Source organism: Lissotriton vulgaris, chromosome 2_1, assembly GCF_964263255.1.
Source record: "Lissotriton vulgaris chromosome 2_1, aLisVul1.2, whole genome shotgun sequence".
Taxonomy (NCBI): Eukaryota; Metazoa; Chordata; class Amphibia; order Caudata; family Salamandridae; genus Lissotriton; species Lissotriton vulgaris.
In genome coordinates, this window is record NC_141687.1 from 1,586,694,228 (window position 1) to 1,586,718,068 (window position 23,841).

At 43.7% G+C, this 23,841-nt stretch overlaps 1 protein-coding gene across 1 annotated transcript in view; it reads right to left on the minus strand.

Annotated features, from left to right (window-relative positions):
- The window catches only part of LRP1B (LDL receptor related protein 1B), a 3,669,685-nt gene that overhangs the window by 1,138,203 nt on the left and 2,507,641 nt on the right, over positions 1 to 23,841 (minus strand). The window contains exon 35 of the mRNA XM_086955170.1: positions 15,399 to 15,530. Coding sequence (XP_086811296.1) covers positions 15,399 to 15,530 — 132 coding nt within the window. The remainder of the gene's footprint in view (positions 1 to 15,398; positions 15,531 to 23,841) is intronic.

Consider the following 23,841-nt stretch of genomic DNA (forward strand, 5'->3'; position numbering starts at 1 on the left):
GATGACTGCCATGCTACTACTAGAGGATTGCTCTGCCGCATGAGGACAGCTTTGCTCTTTGAGAAGGAAGACTGGTTCAGCTCCCTTCATTCCAGGCTAAACTGAGTAACTCCAAGGGTCTGTTGGTTGACCCCCTGTCTGAGCTACAAGAACGCAGCAAGCTCCAGAGCCCTAGCAGCAACTCACCAGTTGACCTGCTACACTGAACCTGCAGCTGGCCCCAAAAATAGATCTGCCTGAGCCATGCTTGCCTCTGCTGAAGTGGGCTTCTGATCCCCAAGAGGTGCCTCCGCACATCCTGGACCCTTGTCTGATATCTGTTGAACTCCTCCTGTGAAGAAAGGTGAAGTCTTGAGTTTTGGGCTCTTTCCCACCTTGAAAAAGACTGTGCGTACCAAGACTTTGCTACCTGTGGTGACCACCAAAGAGAAGCTTGGTGAACCCAGCTCTTCCTGCTACAGCGATCATCAACAACGACCGGCAACATGAGACCTGTACTTCGAGCTGCAGCAACAACAGCCCACACAGCCTGGCCTGCTCTTCAAACAACAGCAACGGCCATCTGTGACACTCTGACTGCTCCTTGCATGCTCCTGCACCACAAATGGAATTATTCAAGCCAAACTTTAAGAAGGTAACTTTTTTAGCAGAACTACGTTGGCCCCTGTGTTTGGTCCGCTTCATCGCGGTCGTCCTGAACTTGTGACTTTCTCCCGTATAGCACACAGATCAACATATGTGGCACTTTGCGCGTTTAGTCGGTATACCTACCTAAAGCATCTATACTGCATATGTTTTGAACAACTGATTGGTATCAAGTTCTTTATTTATTATTGAATGTATTTGTTTATTTATTGTTCTAAATTGGTTTGTGAATATTTGTATGGGGTGTTTTCACTTTGTTAATATTTGTGTGCTGCCAAACTACTTTTTACCTTGCCTCTATTTTTAGCCAGACTGATTTGTGCTAAACTACCACAGAGTTAAGCACAGGTTAATTTAGTGACTTTTGTGGCACACCCTGACAAGGTTTGTGGTTGTTGCCTGAGTAGGGCTTCCAGTCCCCTCAACAAATAGCTCAATTTCTTAGAATCTAATTTTGTCATTTTTACCCCTGATGGATGGTCTCCTTTGTTGTCACTTTTGATGAGGCCACCCATCACGCACATTATTTGCTGTGCATGCCTTACAAATATAAATCAAGGACACAAACAAAATGTTTAGTCACCAGTATCACATTTTTCAAGTATACGTTTTCTTTTTTTATGTGCTAGCTCCTTCGGTGCTCATGACGGTTCCGGGTCGTCATGAGTCAGAGTAGACGTGTGCTCATGATGGGCGGGAGCCGTCAGAATGTTGCGCTCCGCCTACGCGTGGTTATTTACCTGCCTGTGCGGGAGAATTAATTAGTGGGCAGAGTTCTGACGGGTCCCGGCCGTCATGAGCACACCCACACCGTGATTTATGAGAGTCGGGAGCCTTCATGAGTACCTGAGCGCCACTCCTAACCCCGCCCCCTCGCACCACGGCGAAATTTGCGCTGCAGTGAAGGGGTTAAAGTAATAATCTGATAATATTATTTAATCATCAAACAGACACAGACCCCCTTAATTAGGTGTTGCGGACCCAGAGGATTCATAGGCCACATGTTTAGAACTTATTCCTTAGATCATGAGGTTTATAATGTGGCTCAGGCACTGAGCATTAAGGTCCACTGTTCGGTTTGCCTTATACCTCGGAGAAACTAGAGGTTTCTAAACACATCTCTCAGCACAACCCTGTGTGATTTTGGGATGTGTTGAGATGTCCTCCGAACTTATGTTATGCCTCCACCACTGATTTTGCACTGGGGCAGCTTTGAAAGTAAAATTCAATTCGTGAACACGGAGCGCATGTTGCACATTGGCAAAATATTGTTATGAATTAGCATGCATAATTCCTTTTGTTTGCAAACTTTATGCTCGCTCTCCTTCTCATCCTATCTCCTTGAAAGGGTATCTTATTCTTAATTAGTAAAAAAAACAATGATTCTAGATACAGCCCAAACAGATTTGTTATAATTATTCATTTTGATACAAGTTAATATCGATGAAAGATGTAGCCTCATTCTGAAGGCACGTAATGATCAACATTTCTTTAATATCCTGGGACCACTTGTTGAATAGAATGAGTATATTTGCCTCCCAGATGATGCATACAGCAATGATAACTTGTAGTGGGACTAGCATTCCTACTGCTAATGTTTCTATGGGTTTGTGCATGGGGTTGGCGTTGCAGGAGAGGGGCAGTCCCGCTCCCGCACCACTAAACTCTTAATAAGGCCCTATCTCAGTTGTTGCCCTAAACTATGCTGTAACAGATCTAACATTACTAAAATGAGAGGCTGGAGGTACTTTAGTGGCATGGGCACAGTGAAATAATTTGTTTTTTACTTGTTTAACCTGCCTAATAAAGGCAAACGTTATCAAGGTTTTTTGTTTTTAACAATAGGGGGTTAATCCAGGCTGGCTGATTACAGCCAGGGTTGCATGCAGGGGTCAAGATGTAGGCACTTGTGTCAGTAAACCTTGGGTTAAATTTGATGCTATGTATGTACCTGTCGATTGTTTACTATTTTTACCAAAGCGCAAACAAACACTGTGCCCTGTTTTTAAAAAACACAGGCCCGATTCACAGAACTAACTTAAGACAACATCCTAAACTTACTACCATTTTGGTATTCACAGAAGAGACTTACTCATTTTGGTATTCAAAGAAGACACTTACTCATTTTGGTATTCATAGTAGACACTTACTCATTTTGGTATTCACAGAAGGCACTTACTCCTTGATGAGTAAGTGCCTTATTTTGATATTCACAGAAGGCACTTACTCATTGATGAGTATTGCCTTCTGTGAATACCAAAATCAGTAAGTGCCTTCTGTGAATACCAAAATGGTAGTAAGTTTAGGATTTTGAATCTGGTATTGAGGAAGCACTGTTTTAAAGACTATACAGAAAACGAAACGTATTTTCGCAATTTAATAAGACACTGTCCTTAAATTAAATAAATAAATAAAATATTACTTTAGCATAATAAAGGGTGCTCTATCTAGTGCGTTCCAAGTAGGAGGGTGTAATGATTTTGAAATTTAGATTCGAAAATTCTCAGAAGGCATCATTTTGAATCATAGGTATACAATGTAAGATGGTTCCAGACCCAGTAGGCTTGTGGATTCCTTTTATCTTTCATTTTAATATACATGCGTGCAGAGAAAATGCGCTGTACTGACCATTCATTGTCAGGAAATTAGCAAGACGGCAGCTCAATATTTCTGAATGGTATTTAATATGGTCAAAATCAGATACATTGTGAACTAATATTCTGCTAGCAGTGAAAAGAAGCGTCTTTTTTTGGGTTGTTTTTAATATATATGTGCGATTGCTGCAAAGCGGTATTCTGTGTTTTTTGCACTATAAGCCCTAAGGATTAAACTAATGTCATTCATGTCATCCTACTGTACATTTATTGCATCCGAAGCAGAACAGTTATTTCAAGAGACCGAGGGTGGAATACTGAAAGGAACTGTGTCCCAAAGTGACATTTATGGACAGAATGATTTATAAATAATGATAGTTCCATATGACACAAGTCAGAAGAGCAAATTACGTCGGATTCCCAGCATTTCACCTCCATCTGATATGTTTCATGTTATTCAACTACAGTCTTCGGGGATTTTATTCATCAATATTTGACTTAATGTTTGCATTGTCATTCATGATCAATTTCTTCATGTGAAGTGATTGATGCGTTCATTGCACCTCATGCAACTCGGTCAACAGTGCTGTCAGCCCCAGGATTTAGTCTGCATGCTAAAGCATTGAAAAACTGTTTCAAAATGGGCCTCGTTCCTGGAAGATAGACTAGGGCGCTCGAGCGGCTAGACATGCTTATAAATGGACACAGTTAAATTGAAAAATATTTAGGTAGATAAAATGACTCGTCTCATGGGACAACAAAATAAACTTAAGGGTCCTAACCATTACATTGTTGTAGTTGCACCATCCAAATAATTACATAAAGACCACAAATATCACAAATCATGCAAGTGGGTTTGTTTTACAATTGGTATTTTTATTTAGAGAAGAGTATAGCACACTGTGAATTTTCTAGATTTCACTTTGCATAGATTGTGTGTAAAAGGAGAATTCTCTAAATTTCCAATCTCAGAAAATATAGGATAAAAAAGTTGTGTGTTTCACGCTAACTGACGTTTTTCTCAAGTTGCAAAATGTGCTTAAAAGTATTCGAACATTTGAATTTTTTTAAGCAGTTTTATTTTTACCATCAATACAACTAGTGAAGAAAAGATCTTATAGGAGCTTTAATTCAGAAGTATGTTGCAGGGTAGGTTTAGGATCAAATATAAGCCCGGGCAAACTAAAAAATAAAAAAGCTCGCCACATTTGTGGATTGCGCCTTTTCGCAAGAGACTGCTTCAGTGTTTTAAGTATTATGAGAAGTGGGAGGAGGTGGGTTCTCCAAAAAGAGATATGTTTTCTTAACTTCATTGAGATAAAAATATGCAAATGTTGCCAGGACTCTGTGCATGGATTAGTTCTGACTAGTGAACCACCCCTGAATACAAGTGAGGCCATTTCTGCTCATGCACCCCGCCCTTCTGCTCGATCTGAATATATTAATGGGATTGCCCAACCAGAGACTGGGACTGCTACCTCCGCCCGTTGGTAAAAGGGAGGAAATAGAGGCCCATCTACCTTGAAAAGGCTGCTCAGGCCCAAACTAGGTCACTGGCGGAATCTTAACAGCACAGACACAACCTAAATCAGACAACACCTGGCCAAAAAAGCATCCTACAGCTGCAACTACGATACTGATGCCTCACTCACTGTCCGAGTGCCCGCCTTATCAATCCGACCCAGGTATGTTGTCAATAAAGTGCTCAAGTAGACAACATTTAGTAAGGGCTTAGTGGTATTTTGCATTGGTTTCTTAGACCCCGCTGAATGTTGCTGTTTTTTCATGTTCTGTGGCTTTTCTGGGATATGCAATGTGTGTGTACAAAGTCTATAAAATTTTATTGGATATTTCTATTGTATATGAGGCACCTCCATTGCATTTAATTACAGAAGAATACACACAGGCAAACGAGCACTGGGGAGAGGCAAAGAACATCTACCATCCTTTGGTGGCATGCATTTAGCACCCTCTTAAAGGAACTGGGCAACATAAGGTGTTTACTATGGGTTTTTTGCATTTATAAACTTCACTACACATTAGTGGTGGGCTCTATCCCAAGTCTGGTCAGGTCTTTCTTTCAGAAACTCTTATTAGTGTGACTGGAGTTATACTGACAGGATTTGAAATGTGCCCTCAGTCTTGCTCTTGATTATGACTTTTGGAAACCCACAGTGATGAGTTCAGCTTGAGACTGCACCCACAATTTTGGGCCATCAAACCCTTACTTAAGGCCTGGGAGGTCATTCTTTTTTTGCCATTGTCTTAAAGATGCAGTTCCATGACATTTTCCTGTACATTGAACTACGTTACCACATGGATGAATCTGTACCTGACCTTGGTACTTTTAACATTGCACTATGGGTCATATTTACGAGGAAGTGGCAATGCGCGGCATTAACCTCCTTGGCTTAACGCTGCACTCTGCCACTTCCAAAACGCAGTGTTGCAACATATTTACAAGGATACAGTGCAGCCATGCATTCCCCCTACGCTGGTGCTAATATTAGCTGCCTAGCGCCAACGCAGACACCCTTGCACGACAGTGCAAGGGTGCATGCGTTGTAGGGAAAGATTGTTTATGTGCAGGAACGTGCCACTTCCTGCACATGAAAAAATCTGAAATGGCATTTTGAAACTTCTATGTGTGCTGCTTAATGCCGCACATGTAGAAGTTGCAAAACGGCATTTTTTAAGTAATTGTTTATGTGCTGGAAGGGTCACCTTCCTGCACATAACAATCAATGGTGTTTTGCTGTTTCTATGTGTGCCGCACAACGCAGCAGACATAGAAACAGCAAAAAGAAGGAGAAATGAACCATTTTTCTCATTGTGCCTGTATAAGGCCAGGTTTTCTGTGGTTTTAATTTTGGCGCTGCCCCATATTAACACTGCCCTTGTAAATATGGGGCAGCATGAAAATCAATGGGTGTTGGGGTGGAACGCCCACCGCTACACCCATTGCCCACCCCTTTCATGCTAAGTACAGTGTGCCCAGGGCCTGTTCGTTAAATGTCACAAGTGGACTGCCAACAGTACAGTGGCACTGCAAAACGACTACAGGTCTGCCACCAGTAACCTGGCTCTGCAGGTTTAAAATGAAAAATTGAGTTTTTTAAATAACCCCTTTTGACAGGCCAAAATTGTCCTTTTGAACAATAATAAATAACTCTCAGCAAGTCTGAATGCCCAATAAGCTTTAAAAGTGAGACATGTAATAGTTTGATAGAAAACTAAGTCTGGGAAGGTAAACTCTGCTCCGCTCGAGAAGTTTGCAGAGTTCCCTCTCTCCAAGTTATGCAGAGCTCATGGAGTTCGGAAAAACTCCGCCTCGCGTAGCGGAGCAGAGTTTGTTTCCTTGCTCGCGTTCGTCAACGTCAAGTAGACAAGCGCCAGCATGGAAAATTAACCTCTCTGAGAGATTTCTCAACGCGGGCGGTCAGATTTCTCATTGTGAGCAGTCGCGTATGCTCGTGACCGCTTGCGTTGAGAAACCATTCGTTAGCGTTGAGAAATCTGCAGGTCGATTAAAAATCTACTCGAACTGCAGAAAGGCGGCTTGTACTGTGCATGGTGCCATTTGCGATGATTACAGTGCAGACAAGCACCCAGAACTGAAAATCACTGTGAAAGCTATTTATCTAATAACTCCACCACTTGTGGAGCTCCACGTAGCACAAACTCTGCCCAGGCTTATATAAAACACGTCCTTACAGTGACAAGGAAGGTATTTTCACAGTAGCAATGTTAGCTGTTCCATAGAGTTAATATTAAAATGTAATAATATCTGCCTTTAAACCAGCTACAAAATGTGTTCTTGGAGTTTTCTAAAATAATTGCTACAAATCCAAATCATTGGTAAAGTAGACTTTATTCTAACTACTTTACAAAGTGTAATTTAAAAAAACTCACCTTTTGCGTTCCTAAAGTCTCTAAAAGACCATTGGCATGAGCTTCCAACTGGCACCCTGGACCCAAATAGTTCTTTGATGAGGTGTGAACAGAACAGAACAGAGCAGAGACAAAGGCCTTTGGGGTGGGGAGGTATTCTGTTCTCATGACAAGATGACAATCTGGACGGTGTACAGGAGCTTTACTTTAAAGAGGCATCTATGTCACAGTAAGATGTAGCTAACACCGGGACCTGCCTTCTATTTTATCCTATTAGTCAGCCGGTTACCAATCCCAGTGGGATTAGAGTTTCCTCAGAACCGGTTTGACCACAGAGGAGTGGTTGCTCATTTTCCTGAACACAACTCTAGTGTAGGCACAGGAGCACTGCATAAGGAAAGAAAGATTTTACCAACATGTTTATATGTTGAGAATTACACTTTGAGAATGTTTTCGGTAGGGCACCAAAGAACTGCTGCAAAAGTGTGAAGAGTTACCCCTGGGAACTTCTTCCCTTTTAGTTGGGAGGTGAAGGAAACAGCCCAGGAAAAGGTTAGTGCCAGGCATTAAAATGACAACCGTGGGCACCCTCTTCAGTTCGCTAATCAGTGAGTAGAAGAGAGAAGGCGGATGATAGCTGCTGTTGAGACATGTGAGGACAATCCTAAGGACTGTACCTGCTCCCACTTGCACCTAGTCAAAAAAAGTGTATTCCAAGTGTCATTTGTGACCTCCTGTTTAGTTATAGTAGCACAAACGCTGCAAGAAGCCCACTTTTCTAGATGAGCCCAGCTGATCAGTTTCTACTGGACCTGCCATGGACCCTGCTTACCCTTGTCTTTTCTAGTGCAACCATTGCCCGCGATTTTAGCATAGTGTTTATTGGCGCTATTTTCATTTAAAACGTACAAATGCATATCTCCTGTTTCCCTTATTGTTTTTTTCTCATTGTGCTGTTTCTTTGTTCATTCAAATATTCTCTATTTTTATAACTTGGAGTAGGATTTTTACTGTGTTGTTTTATTGACTTTTTAACTGTTTTGGTAAGTTAAGCATGTCTGCTCAGTATCCCAGCTACCAGAGGGTGATTTCAGGTTTAAATGACTGAAACCTTTACAGGACCTAACACTAATAGTACCATTATTACTTGTGGTGGTCTACCATCCACTCCAACTATTAATCCACTTTCTCATAACCTGCAACTTAAAATTCAGAGTCAGTACGTGTTCCTTGATGTATTAACTTACATGATAATGGTTTATGGCTTATTGTTCATGGTGTGCATTTCTCTCTGTCTGTGTGGCAGACTAAGGCTATTTCCTAATCACCCATGCAAGTTAATTGTTTTTACTTTATTCCACTGATAGCATGTTCTTGGGTATACAGTTATCATTCATGAAAAATCAGGACTGCATGTGCATAAGCGTTTTTACAACTACATCAAAATTACTGTAAAGAATCGGTGTTGGAGGGTACCAGAGCACATCATTGGTACTGTACAGCAAAGGATCTCATTTGGCACTGGCAGTTAGCACTCAATTCCCTTTTACAAAGTTTACAGTAAGGGAGACACAGTGAGCAGCAGAACCTCAAAAATTGAAAGGTCCTACTGCGATCTTCCATGTCTTGTAGCCCAAGACCTTTCTTTGTTATGGCGCTTTCATTGTAAGATATCTGCGAAGAACACTCAGAGTCGCCCAACAATTACCATACACTTCCCATAAGGAAAGCGAGACATGTTGGCTTTGCCACTGCTGGATTAAGTCAATTGAGACCTCTTTAAACAACTCGGCACGATCTATCCTTTAGATAATGCATGCATTCATTTAATGTATCATACTTAACTTGATAGGGCACACGTTTACTTAATTTTCACACGCTTGTTTAATAGATAACACTCTACTCAGTCAGTCAAACAAACTTTATTCGGCCTTCATTAGGCGATGAAAGCACAATAAAAACAATTCATAGAGATATAACATCATACATAAAAACACGCAACAAAGCTTAGATTTGCAGAAGCAATATGAGAAACATCTAAAAAAAAAAAAGCCCGCAAATGAAGCCCAAAGTACATTAACAATCGGTAAGATATCAGGTCAGTAGAACTCTGGGAGAGGCTTTCATTGCTTATTGAACGACAAATAAAGTTTGTTTGGCTGTCATACTCTACTCACATTGTTATTAAACAGCGTAATACGTCTGTGCGCTGCCACCTATCTTACTCGATAAGACGCAAGGTTTAAATATTAACAATTTCAAGGGAAATGCTTTCTTGAGTTTTTTATTTTGTCCATTAAGCCCCTGGGATATCACTCTCCCTCTGGCAGTCAACAGAAGAAATATATTTCAGCACCTACATATTCATCATTATTCCCAGTTTCAGATCAGAAAACACCACTATTTTCACATGCAACTGACATTGTATATAAAAGTGGCAAAATACTTGGATTCTTTGAAACAAACCTAAATGCAACTTTGAAAAAAAATAGAAGGAAAAGTCAAGACACTGTTGGCAAATGTGTCTCCTGTGTATAATTGCACCAAGCACTGTGAATGACTGCACTTGACACAATACAATCTGTTTTTGCGATAAATCATCTCATTTCTGACTATGTGATTTTGTTCGGGTACAAGTTTTTTCTATAAATGCAAATATCTTGTACAGAATTGGCACACATGATTGGAGTTACAGCTTAAGACTGAATAAGTTATGTTAACGTCTTCAACATTTCTGAAGCCCAATTGACTATCAATATAAATTCTCGCAGGCCGCTTCAGAGTCCAATAAAGAGGGTAGGTCGAAGACAGGGGACCCATATATGTCTAAGCCTGGGGGACAGGTATCCTCAGACGATTCTTTAATGATATGTAATGAGGGTCCCACCATCTCCTCCACCATCCCCACAACTGTGCTCCCCACTTCAAATATGACTGAATCCCAGCCCAGTATGCTGGTAGGAAATACTGCACACACTGGATTGGAAGCTATAGAAGGTAAACCAGAGGATCTAAAAGAGAAATATGGTTCTTATGCTGGAAAAAAACTGGATTTACCCCCTCATGCTGCTCCTTTAGTAGCAGTGTTTACAGGAGTCCCAGCATTTACCGGTAGTAGGTCTGAGACGCCGCAAGAATTATTACTATTAGCAAAAAAAACTGTGTGCGAGCTACAGTAGCGGGGGTCCTGACATAGCATCAAATGTAATCATGGCTAGAAGAGTGAGATGGGTGGGCAATGTTCCCAAAAACATCCCCGGAGACTGTGTGGTGGTGAATTTTGATCGACCTAACATAGCCCACAGACTCTTCTGGGATGCCTCTGACCTTGGCTCCCCTGGTATCAGACCACTACCCTTAGGTTTCTTCTATCCTCCTATAAACAATCACAGTAGAATTTCTGCTCCATCAACATCTACTTTAATTCCCACTTTGACTGATTATAGTGACCTATTGACACCGTCTGTATTACCAAATGGGCTAACCATCAATTCTAATCTCAGGTTAGGGGAAACTACCACCTTTCCACTTAATAATACTCCTAATCCATTGCGACCCAAGCTTCCTACCAGTGTCACACAGAAGGTTGGCATACAATTGTACAATCAATTTGCTCCATTGTCTGATCTGGAGGAAATTGATTGACTAATGGAGGGCAGACAACTCCCTCTAGTACACCCAGACACAGCCCTACAAGTTGATAGCAAGACAACATGCCGTCTGGTGAGCTGGAATATAGCAGGCATGAGGGCTAAATGGAATGATCCTATTTGGCTGGATTATATAATTGGTTTTGATATCATAGCCATGCAAGAAACTTGGGATCCATCTGCCAATTGTCACTTGGACGGGTATTCTAGCTTCATTGTACCTGCTACCTCGGGGAGAATGGGCAGAGCTAAGGGTGGCTTAGTCCTTTTTACTTCACTTAGACTGAAGGGCTCCTTTGAAAATGTGGAGACGAACTCAAAAAATGTTTTGATTGTCGAATGGGTAATGCCTAACCAGACAAGAATACTGCTTATTAATTTTTATAATGCTAAAGAGGGTGCGATCTTGACGGAGCACATCTCTACTCTAGAAATTTTTTTGTCAGACTACAAAGCTAAACACAATTTAATTTTTGAAACTATTTTAATGGGGGATTTTAATACACATCTATGTGAGTTACACTGTCAAATAGATGACGATTTTGGGCCCCAGGGTGTGGTGCTCTCACATTTTGAGCATAGTATGCATGGTAATGCTTTAGAAGAATTTTTAGCCTCCATGAATTTAAACGAGCCGGAGGTAAATGAAGAAGGTGATAGGACCATAACTTTTAAGGGCTCTGAACATGGATCGGTGATCGACTATATATTTGTCTCACATTGGGTCCTGTCGTGCTCGTTGTCATATAAAGCTATTTTATCTGCCTTTAGTGACCACAATCCTGTTACTCTGGAGGTGCGGCTAGATTTGGATGAAGGAAGAGGTTCACGAGACTCATTGAAGTTGGATTTGGGACCCTTGAGTACTAAAGATCAAGGTAGAAGGCTGAGGTGGTCAAGGGTGGTCCCTGAGGAATTTTATGACGACCTTTTTAGGAAGACTGATGATCTTCTGGGTATCTGTCTTGACTCGTCCGCCCACAGTACCGCTATAGTTGAGGCTTATACCGCTATTTGTCAGCAGGTTGCTGAAGACCTGAGGATAAAGGGAGGGAAGACTTCAACTAGGGCGGAAAGGTGGTTCGACAAAAACTGCTCACAAGCTCACAGCGCCCTACTTAAGGAGCTCAAGCGCAAACCAAGAAATAAGGAAGTAGTCCGGGCCTTAAGGAAAGAATATAAAAGGACAATTGAGGCCCGGAAGAAAGAAATTAAGGAAGAGGCTTGGGAAAAACTCCTCTCCATTGAGGTGCTGCGTGACAGTAGTAAATTTTGGTCTACTGTGAACCATTCATTCTTCTCGGAAAATAGTAACTCGGCACTTGACTGTGTCATCCCTGATGAGAAATGGTTAACACACTTCAGGGGAATCTATGAGATGGACTCTTGCTCACTGGGACATGATTATATTCCTGAACCGGCAGTAACACCCATTATTTTTGAAAAGGCGGAGGTTGAAAAGGCCATACGGGACATGTCAAAAAACAAAGCACCGGGACCAGACGGGGTGCCAGCTGACTTTTATGGCCATTTCCCCCAAATTTTGGGCTGGTATTTTATGTAACGTATTTAATGCCATAACTGTTGGCAGGGTCCCTAGTTCTTGGCTGACCTCTGTCATAGTGCCGGTGTTCAAAAAGGGGGACAGAGGGGACCCCACCTGTTACGGCCCCATCTCCCTGATAGACTCATCCGTGAAAATCTTGGGGAGGGTCGTGTTAGGGAGACTTAGGGAGTGGTTAGACGGCAGGGGGGTCCTGTCTGACTTCCAATACGGGTTTAGGAGTAACAGAAGTACTCTGGATCAGTGTTTAAATCTCCAGCTCTTAATTGGCAAGTACACGGTAGCCAAGGAGGGGTCCTTATTTATGGGATTTATGGACCTCTCCTCGGCATTTGACTTAGTCAATCGGTCAAAACTGTGGACCATCTTAATAGAAATTGGTATTGACCCCGCATTAGTAAACTTCCTAGCGGTTTTGCACTCTGATCTATCCGCAACAGTTAGAGTTAATCAAGAAGGAAGGGTTACAAGCTATTTTAGCTCTAGGAGGGGCATGAGACAGGGCTGCATATTGGCCCCCCTATTATTCACCTTGTATATTAATGCTCTGGGGGGGTGTCTTATGCAGGTGACCAAGGATGTGCCGCATATAGGGGACTCTCTAATACTGGTCCTCCTCTATGCGGACAACGCGGTCCTTCTTGCAAGGACGGGAAATGGATTGCAAAGATTATTGGACTCCTTTGGTGAGTTCATGGGGTCCCTGGATTTAAAAGTCAACATCAAAAAGTCACATGTCATGGTGGTGGGCAAACATTGTGGATCCCGAACAAAGAAAACTTTTCTCTGTAATAATATTGCTATCTCTAGGGTCCCAATGTTCACATACCTAGGGGTTTTATTTGATCATAGGGGGTCATGGAGACCCCAACAGCTACAAAAGAGTAATGCGCTCTCTAGGTCATCCTCCGCTGTTCTGGCATTTGCAAAAAAATTGGGAGCGGAACCAATTAAGGCTCTTCTTAACATCTATAAATCCAAATGTCTTGCAATAGCTTCATATGGTTCCTGTATCTGGGGATACACCGCCCACACTAAAATCCAATCATGTGAAAATAAGTTCCTAAGATCATTGCTGGGTCTTCCACATTCCTCTCCTACCTACTCAGTGCATACTGAGTTGGGAGTAGGTTATGTGACGGACCAGCTCAGATTGGCACCCCTCCTTTGCTGGGCTAAGACTTGGCTTAATCAGGAGATATCATTAAACCACCAAATCCTGAAGGACTCTATTGCACTGGACAGGGCTATTTCTATCCCTTGGTTTTCGTATCTCCAAACAATGTTTACGCAACTAGGACGCCCTGAGATTTATACCACCCCCAAATGTATTACTGAAGAGGACGTTGGGTGGATAAAGGTTCACTTCCTGAGCATGCTCAGTGTGGAAAGAGAGGAGCAGGAGCTTAAGAAAGTTTCTGTAAGGGCAAATTTTTTACTATCAACATCCCCATCAACTGAACCCTATTTGAGTATTGTGAACCGCCCCTTTCATAGACAGCTCCTAACGAGGTTCCGTTTTAATATGATATATCTAACTCTGGGTGATTTCCCATCCTGGGGCAAGCCGGAAGCCTGTAACCCCTGTAAATGTGACAATTTTTCAAACCAGGATACGCTGCATTTCATCGTGTTTTGTGACTTTTATAAAGAAATGAGAGACAAATACTTGTTACCTTTGTTGAAAGAGGCTGGCTTTATACAAGTCAGACCAGCCCTCTTATTTTTACAAATGTTAAGTTGTCCTCGGGCAATGTTCTGTGTTGCGAGCTTTCTGGTAGCTGCTGTTCGGAAAAAGAAAACTTTAGTCTTCCCTTGTCTACCTGGCACTTAGCACTTTGAAGATATATATATGATGAGAGCAGTCTTCCCAGCTGGCTTAAGTGATGAAATGTATATTTTGTCCACGTATCATCTATAGTGTAAATTACGTTTTTTAGTCTGATTTTTAATGGAATTGTGTTTTTATGTATACGGACATCTGAACGCACTGTGATCCTTGTACATTCAACTTACACTGTATTTAACTATGTGTATATACCTGTATATTTGTATGTATGTATATATGTTCATGACTGTCTTTTTATGATTTTTAATAATCGAAATAAAATGCTTTGACTGACTGACTGACTATCAACCTTAACACAAAATAGAACTAATACTCCCCAAATGATTCAATTTTCGGATTAAAATTTGTAAAACGAGTTTACAGGGATTATGATGTAATATTCGATTCAAATTAGTATGATCTACAGCATGCTTAGCGAGAGGCTCAGTGTTTGAAGATAGTGGATGTTATAAGAATTCACTTCAGATCTCTTCTAAAGGGGGTGGATCAAAAAATGTTGTCTCCTCGATTCTCAATTAAATCCATTTAGGAGTCTGTGATGCTCTGTGCTTGAAATGACACAACACATCAGAAATCTTGTATAGGCAAAAAGTGTAAGAAAAAATATGCTATTTATTTCAATGCAAAACACAGTGAAGAATGCCAGTTTAGTCAACCAAGTGGGCACATCAGCACCACTTCAAAAGTAGTAAGGCAAACAAGAGCAAGAAAAGATAAACAAATGTTATCACTTTTTGGGCAATAGAGATCAGCAAGGTATTGCTGTAAAACAAGGAATGTCATGTCTACTTCATCTTTAAAGTGAGACAGTTCTTGCCCAGGCAGCTCTGACACATGTCTGCTGCAAAGGACTCTGTCTTCCAAACGCCCTCTCTGTAAACTCCTAAAAACATGTAATTGCGAAATAGCAGCTAGTTCTATTTTTGAGAAGCAAAATGTCTGCTCCTATAAACCACCAACCAGGCACCTCATCCAGCTGACAGATTCAGCACATCTCACCTGCAATTCAATGCTACATGACTTTACTGTGATGCTTCGGATAAGACGTGGCATGCAATCGGTATCTAGATATAACAGCGCTTCTTCCATTAAGTGCCGTTAGTGAAATTACTGCAGTCAGTTAAAATATCATACAATTGTTCTTTTAACATACAGATTATGGCCTAGTTATTTTTTGTAAAGTATTAAAAAACAGATACATTTACCTGCATGAAAATCAATCCCAACAGCAAAGGAAGCTCCAGATATTGGCATGAGAGCGTCCATTCTATCAATTGGGTCAAGTGGAATTCCCCTGATGCCCTCCTGCACTGAATACATAAGAAAGGACTCGATGCCTATTGAAAAAAGAAGAGGTTAATACTCCATGAAACTGGACAATGAAGTACTTGTGCACACATGAGTGAAGAAAGTCAATGCACTTGTCTTTAGGGCAGGGAGAGCCAGGTGTGACTGCAACAATCTATACATTAGTGTGACCTTTCTAGAAAGAAATGCAGGCCATTTGATATCATTTGAAAAATGTTTCCTTTCGAATGCTAGTGTTGGGGCTCAGAGGCTATAGTAAATGGAGAAGTGGGGCTCAGGGGTTAGAGGCGGCAGACCCGGAAGCTGAGATCGGCCCTGGACCAGGGTTCAATTCCCCGCCTCGGCGGGTCTTGAGCTCAAAAAATTCCACGGACTCGATAATTCTCTCTCCGGTGCCATCTCAACTCACGGGTTCACACTCTGCGACTCTGGGCAATAGCTTGCTTAATCTCCACAACGGCCTCTCGCGGCGGGATGCCTGGCTTTCACCTTGTGGATACCCTGCCGGGGTTATCTCACAGGGGAATACCAGGACGGGTTCCCTAAGCAAGCGCCGGGAAACCCTTTGTGGGTAGCTGTGCGCTATATAAGCTCAAATACATTTACATTTACATTTACATTAAATGCCACATGAAAATTTCAAAGCAAAGTCATCCGTTATCAAAATCTATTATTCTAAGAGAGTGTAGAAATAAATTACGTCGCTAATGTTGTAACCTATTCTTAAGTATTTGAAGTCTATTTTATCGAGGTTCAACACCACAATGCGTGGTTGAATATAATCTTAGCTAATTATAAGAGTGAGCCAAGCATCTATGACATTAAAAATAAAAATATACTGCCTTTTGCAAATACCAATGAGGCTGAGACAGAATTACTTGATGGTGATAGAAGATTCACCAACTCATTGGATACTGGTTGGGAGCACAACAATAGACAAATGAACCCCCCAAAAAAAGAAAGAATATAATAATGCATCATTGCAAAACTACATAATATATATTACAAGATAAACAACCTTTAGCAAAGCCAATTTACCCCCGTTGGCCACCAGCCGTTTGGCTTTGGCAGTTCTTGTTTTGTATTGTCGCTCTTTTTGCTAAACGTTATTGTTTGTGAAGCTACTGGTCCTCATGAATCTATGAAAGGTTTTGACTAAAAGCAATATTTTTTTTGGCTCAAAAAGCACACATTACTATAGTGGTCACTGGCACTGAACTGAACTACTTTGTGTGTGGATGTCCTCCATGTAGAAATGCAGCATGCCATAACTTACAGAGAAGTATACAAAAAAAGTGATGGATGGAATGGTTGAATCAATCTCAGTCTTGGTATTTACTCCATACCACATCCGAGTTCATTATTATTTTACAAACCATCCCACTTTAGCTTGGATCCAGTCATGTGCAAAAAACAGTCTTGAGCCTGCTCCAACAGGGACAGTTTAGGTCAGGTTCTCTCTGAACTGGAACTCAATCAACTCAAGACTTGCTTTGCCCTCATTAGAGCTCATTAGTCTGGTATATCTTGGTTCCAGTGGCACTGTGTACACAGCAGCCTCGTCCGAGCATACTAGTCCCACCCTTGGCGTTGCATTGAAGTATACAAAAATGTGCTGGATGGAATGCTTGATTTAGTCTCAGTCACTGGCAATTACTCTGCTGTACATCATTCCATCATAATTTAGCACACCATGCCACCTCAGTTTGAACCCAGCAATATGCAAATCAGTATTGAACCTGCTCCGAAAGGAAAAGTCTTAGCTGAACTGCCTTTCAGGTCCTCCATGAACTAGAACAGAAGCAACCAGAGACCTTCAACCATAGACCTGTTTGTCCGTATTTATGGTTCATTCGTTGGATATAGATTGCTACCAGTGCCACAATTGCATGGCACCCACATCTGGGCATACCAGCCCCAACCAGCGCAATGCATTGAAGTATACCAAAAGGGATAGATGGAATACTTGAATCAATAGCTGCCACTGATAATGACTCTGGGAGGCTGCATGTTCATACTCTGCCACTGGAACATAATGCAGAACCGCAAAATTGATAATATTGGCTAGCCAGAAAATCGGTTGGGGTCTGAAAACAGTAAATGTAAATAGTAAGGTCAATTATTTTCCCCTAAAGTCAAGCCAACATGTTTCTTCCCACATTCATGAGTCTATAAGGTATGAGGCTTTCATCAGTGTTAGATCTAGTGGCCTCTAGTTGACAGAGGTAGGTACCTTTGTCCAAATATGGACCCTTGCTTCTAGTCATGGTAAGGGGGAAACACACTGTTGCTAAACCCTGCCCACCCCCTTGGTAGCTTGGCATGAGTAGACAGGCTTATCCCCAGGGCAATGTGTAAAGTATTTGAACCAACACTCACAGTAATATAGTGAAACACCACAAATGGACGCCACACAAGTTTCTTATAAAATATAAATCACTTTATTTTGATTAGGCAGAGTCAAAACGACATAAATCCAACATACAAAAATAGACTTTCTTCCAATAAGGGTTTGCTAATAAAAGGTCTCTGTAGCAATGTTCTTTTGTATAAAAAAGTTCACTTTAGCAATGTTCTCTGTGTAAAAACATACTTGTAAGAATAAAGACACTTGTAGGCTCAGTATGGCTGCGAGCCCTTGTTGCTAGTGTGTGGAAGGCTCTTTAAAAATGGTGCCTTTAACAACAAAATGCTCTCGCTGTAGCACGGAATGTGCTACACCTGTTTGCTCAGCTTTAAATGAAGAATTCAACTCCTTCGTAAATGCGCGGGCACGTGCCAGTCACCAAAAGATTTAGTCACCCCTCTCATAGATGGCAGACAAAGTGCATTCTCCCCCACCACACTGCATGCTTTACAAGGACCCAATCCCACATCAAACTCTGGAGTCGTACTTGATTTTCTGCAGTGTGCTTGTTTATTAAAATTAAGTTCACAGGTCAATTACCTCATTGACCTACCAATCTCTTTATTTATTCGTACATATTCCAACACAGTATTTAAGAGTAAACTTGCACTTACATACAATATATACATTCACCGCCCATTCCCAATGGGCCTTTAATTTGAGTTCAGGGTTGCGCCAGCAGGCCACAATCCAGATCACCTGCTCCCTTAACGTTAACCCCCTTCTGGTCAACAGAGCCGCAGGTGAGGAAAGCGCCCACTTGGGCAACCATAGGCCTCCGGGGTAGGGCTGAAAAGCCAAGGCCACCAGCAGGTCGGCCCCAACTCTCCCGCCAGCCCAGAGTCCATAATGATTTAGCAAACCTGTTCAGAGTTAACTGTCTCTAGACAAGAAGTTCCCGTGGTATTCTTGTCCGGAACCCCGCTACTGCCCTAACTGAATCCTTATTAATAGGGATGGGTGGGTGGGTGTCTTCTCTTGGAGACGTCCGACTCCTGGGCGATCAGCGGACAAAGAGGGGGCCTCTAGGCTGGTCGCGGGCTTTTAAGCCTCGCGCCCTACTATCACTTCCGGGGCGTACCTCGACCCTTGTTCCCATTGGTCCTGGCGCCGCGCTCACTTCCGGGTCACATAACCCGGAAGCGATCCTACTCCAGGTCGGCCCTTTGGCTGCCACTAACGACGCCATTCCCCAAGGGGGTTGGCGCCTTCCATAGATGGCAGACAAAGTGCATTCTCCCCCCACCACACTGCATGCTTTACAAGGACCCAATCCCACATCAAACTCTGGAGTCGTACTTGATTTTCTGCAGTGTGCTTGTTTATTAAAATTAAGTTCACAGGTCAATTACCTCATTGACCTACCAATCTCTTTATTTATTCGTACATATTCCAACACAGTATTTAAGAGTAAACTTGCACTTATATACAATATATACATTCACCGCCCATTCCCAATGGGCCTTTAATTTGAGTTCAGGGTTGCGCCAGCAGGCCACAATCCAGATCACCTGCTCCCTTAACGTTAACCCCCTTCTGGTCAACAGAGCCGCAGGTGAGGAAAGCGCCCACTTGGGCAACCATAGGCCTCCGGGGTAGGGCTGAAAAGCCAAGGCCACCAGCAGGTCGGCCCCAACTCTCCCGCCAGCCCAGAGACCATAATGATTTAGCAAACCTGTTCAGAGTTAACTGTTTCTAGACAAGAAGTTCCCGTGGTATTCTTGTCCGGAACCCCGCCACAGGACAAGGACCTTACTGGCGGACTCGACCTCCCCCCCCTGCGCTCAAGAGCTTCGGAGACGGCCCCTAGGACTGTTTCTATGAATATCTCCATACCCGCCTCTGACAGGTGAACTCCGTCCTCCGCGTATAGCTCCGGCCTGTCTGCCTGTATTAATTTGTGACGAATCGCTTTAATACTAGATTTCTGCAGGATTTCCGCCACCGACTGGTTCAGCCTTTTAACGGATCTGTTTATTGCTTTCATGGGTGCGCCCCGAGCCCACACGAGTCTAGGGATGACTTCCGACCATAGTACTATAGCTTCTGGGAAAATGTTTTTGATTGCTGCTAGAGTCGAGAACAGGGACTCCTTCACTTCTCTCCTTCCGCCCGGAATCATAACGTTGCCTCCGCAGTGCAACACGAATACGTCTGGCAAAGGCATGCCTCTGGCCAAGGCCGTTTTCACATCCCTCGGGACGTCCGCCAGGCGCTGCCCGCCTATCCCCACCCAATGATGGTCACAACCTCGCATCATGGTCACCCTGTCCCTGAGTGTCTTTTCGAAGTGCGCCCAGGCCCTGCGAATGAAGGAGTGGCCACACCAACAGATTTGGGTTCTCTTAGGGGAGGTACCTAGAGTAAATATGAAGAGTAAATGTGAAGAGATACAGTCAGCCGATTCAAACAACGGGGACGAAGGCTAAAGACATGTTAGACTAATTGCGGGCGAATATAACGTTCGTAACAAGCTGATTTCCAGCGACCCAACCTCTTGATTACCTGTTCGGGTAGGCCTAAGCCAGCAGCCGTTGTCGCTGCTCCAATTCTAAACGAATGTGATGTAAAATCGGCTGGATCAACTCCGATCCGTGCCAGGGTCATTTTAACTACTCGAGTGAACTGGAACCTGGTAAGGGGTAACCCACTCTCATGAATCAAGAGTCTATCGTCCGCTCCCTGGGGCCTGGCTTGGAGGAATAGCCTCAGCAAGTTGACTGGACAGAAGGCCTCACCCTCTACTCTACCCAATTGTAACCAGGTACCTTTACCCAGCGGATCCGTCTTCGATCTCCGCACCCTAAGCCGCAGGACACCTTTTGACTCGATTATATCCGAGCACCTCAGACCCCCTTCCCTTATCCGATTTGGACGCCGGAAGTAATTCTGAAATTTGCAGCGCCCCGCAAAAGGCTAGGGTATAGGCCACCCGGAACAGTTGCGTCTCATACTGGGAGAAACAAACGAACGGTAGAGCTTCTAAGATTTTAATCAATTTTTCTACGTCTATCGGCCTCCTAGAATCTTTCTCCCCGGGTGCCAGGCGCTCCCAACCTCTCATTGCTCTTCTAACTCTCTGATCTTTTGTCGGATCAGACACCCCCCGTAGACCCGCATAAAATGCTAACGCCGACAACTGTCTTTTCATGAATGCTACCAACTTCTCTTGCTCTTTCTGCTGCACAATGAAGCCTAATACACTCTGGGGGGCAAAGATGTCCACTACACCCACACCCCTCAGGTATGCCATATACGAATCCCATGATCTCTGATACATACTCTTAGTCCTTGGGGCCAAGGATGCAGATATCAACTCGGCGGCTGTGGGGCACCAAACTTCCATAGCTCCGCTGGGAAGGCTGACATTGACGTCTCCGCCTGGGGCCAATGCTCCCGGAATTCTGTTAACTTAAAACGAGACAATGCATCAGCCGCTTTGTTTTCTACACCTGGAACATGCTTAGCAGTGAATTGGACATTATGGCTCAGGCACTGCAAAACCAATTCTTTCAATAACCTGAGTACCCAAGTACAGGTAGCCCTCTGGCTATTAATCACCATGACTACAGACATGTTGTCCGACCAGAATACTATACTCCTGTTTGCCAGCAGATCTCCCCACAAGTGCAAAGCTACCACTATGGGGAAAAGTTCTAGAAAGGAAATGTTAGTAGTCAGGCCTCGCTCGATCCAGTCATCTAGCCAGCACTGCATACACCATTTTTGACCGAATATAGCTCCGAAGCCAATACTACCTGCAGCATCGGTGAAAAGCTCAAGATCCGTATTAGAAGAACAGGCTGCTCGCCACAACACCGTGCCATTGAAATCCCTCAAAAAACTTCTCCAAATCAGAAGATCCTCTCTAACTTCGGCTGAAAGCCTCACCCTGTGGTGTTTGGCCCGCAGCCCAGACATTGCCCTCGCTATACTTCTGGAGAAGGCCCTGCCCATAGGAATGACCCGCAGAGCAAAGTTCATTTGACCCAAGAGGACTTGTAGCTGATGTAAGGTTACCTTCCTTGCCCCCAGACAGCTATCGATAGCGGCCCTAAAGGCATCGACCTTGACTTTTGGCAGCCTGCACACTCCTGCCGTTGTATCAATCTCTATGCCCAGGAAGGTCAGACACGTGGTCGGGCCTTCGGTTTTCTCCGCCGCCAAAGGTACTCCGAGCGCCTCAGCCAAGCGCGGGAAGCCCAGCAGGGCCTTCCTGCACGACTGAGAACCCTCAGGACCCATGAACAGAAAATCGTCCAGGTAGTGGACTACTGAATGCGGGCTGTCCGAGGCCAGAAACTGCTCGACCGCCCTTTCCAGGAACCTTGCGAAAGTCTCGAAAACTGCACAGGCAATAGAACACCCCATGGGCATGCACAAATCCAAAAAATAGCTACCGTCAAATGTGAAGCCCAAGAACCTGGTATCGTCCGGGTGGACGGGCAGTAACCTAAAGGCTGATTCAATATCAGCTTTAGCCATTAAGGCTCCTTCCCCAAACGCCTGCAATTTCTCAATAGCCGTGTCAAATTTGGTATACTTCACCGAGCACAGATCTGGGTCTAACTTGTCGTTGACCGAAAGCCCTGGAGGACTTGAAAGATTATGGATCAAACGGAATTTACCTTCCTCTTTTTTCGGAACTAAACCCAATGGGGAGCAAACCAGATTATGGGTAGGTGGTTCTGTAAAAGGACCCCCGACCCGCCCCAATGCTACCTCCTTCATGATCTTCTCTCGAGCTGCCTCCATATTTCGCAACACTGAGCTTTGATTACGAGGTGGGACATTGGAAGGGGGGGCTGAAGACGGGATACGGAATCCAATTGTAAAACCATGCAGTAGGAATTGAGCCTCCTCAAGATTATCGTACTTACTGAGGAGGTGTGTCAGGACATGCCGTTTAATTGGAGTTGGAAGCTTTGTCGGGAGTCTTAGTTGGCTTTCCTTTTGGGGCACTGTTGCTGGGCTGCTCTTTGGGGTTACCAGTTTTCTTAAAACACCTAACCTCGGGATGAGAGGTACCCCCGCAGTAGGAACAGCAGTGTTTGAATTTACACGAGACCCCCTTGGTACACTCATTTCTATTAAACTGCCAGCAGGCCTGTTTTTTCTCACCGACCCCTTTGTCAGTCCGAAAGGACTGGCTCTGAGTTGAGGGGACCGGGGTAGGCGTTGAAGGGGTGGAATAGAAGACTGTATGCCATAAATTAATCTCCCGCTGGTCCCATGCTATACCCGGGTGAACTGCCTTCATCTGTCTGAACATTTTATCGTATTTCAGCCACCCCTGGCCTGGAAACTCTGTTGCCGCTCCATGTATCAGGGATATGTAGCTCATCATTTGTGGGCCTAAAACCGGATACTTCTCAAGCATAACAGCGGCATATATTGCAAATCCCGTGATCCAATTCTTCATGGACCATTCCACCCACGATTTCTTCTGATTGTAATCTCCCTCTTTCCCGCCCTTGGGTTTTCCGGCCGCCACCCCTGCATTGATAAGGTCGAACACTTCTACGTATTCGCCTCTGAGTATCCTGTCCTTCATATCTGCTGGCACATGCCAAGTGATCCCCGCGGATGGCGATAAGGTCATTGAGGACGAACCGAACATTAACGGGCTGAATGCTAGTAACGGGGAACCAACTGGTTGCCACCCCCAACCCCCCATGCATCTGGCCATTAGAGGGACCCGCCACATCAACTACGGCGTTCGCCATTGAGCCCTGACTTGGACCCCCCAGGTTGGAGTAAGCAGTCATCGCTAAGGGGGACCCGTGAGCCGTGTAGGCAGGAAACATTGAGCTTACAGGGCTGCTACCTATCGCTTGACCATGCGACCCATATAATTGCATCCCTAGTAACTGGGCGACCCCCCCGGGCTGAACCCAAACTTGCGACACTCCGCTACCCGGCTGTGCCACTAC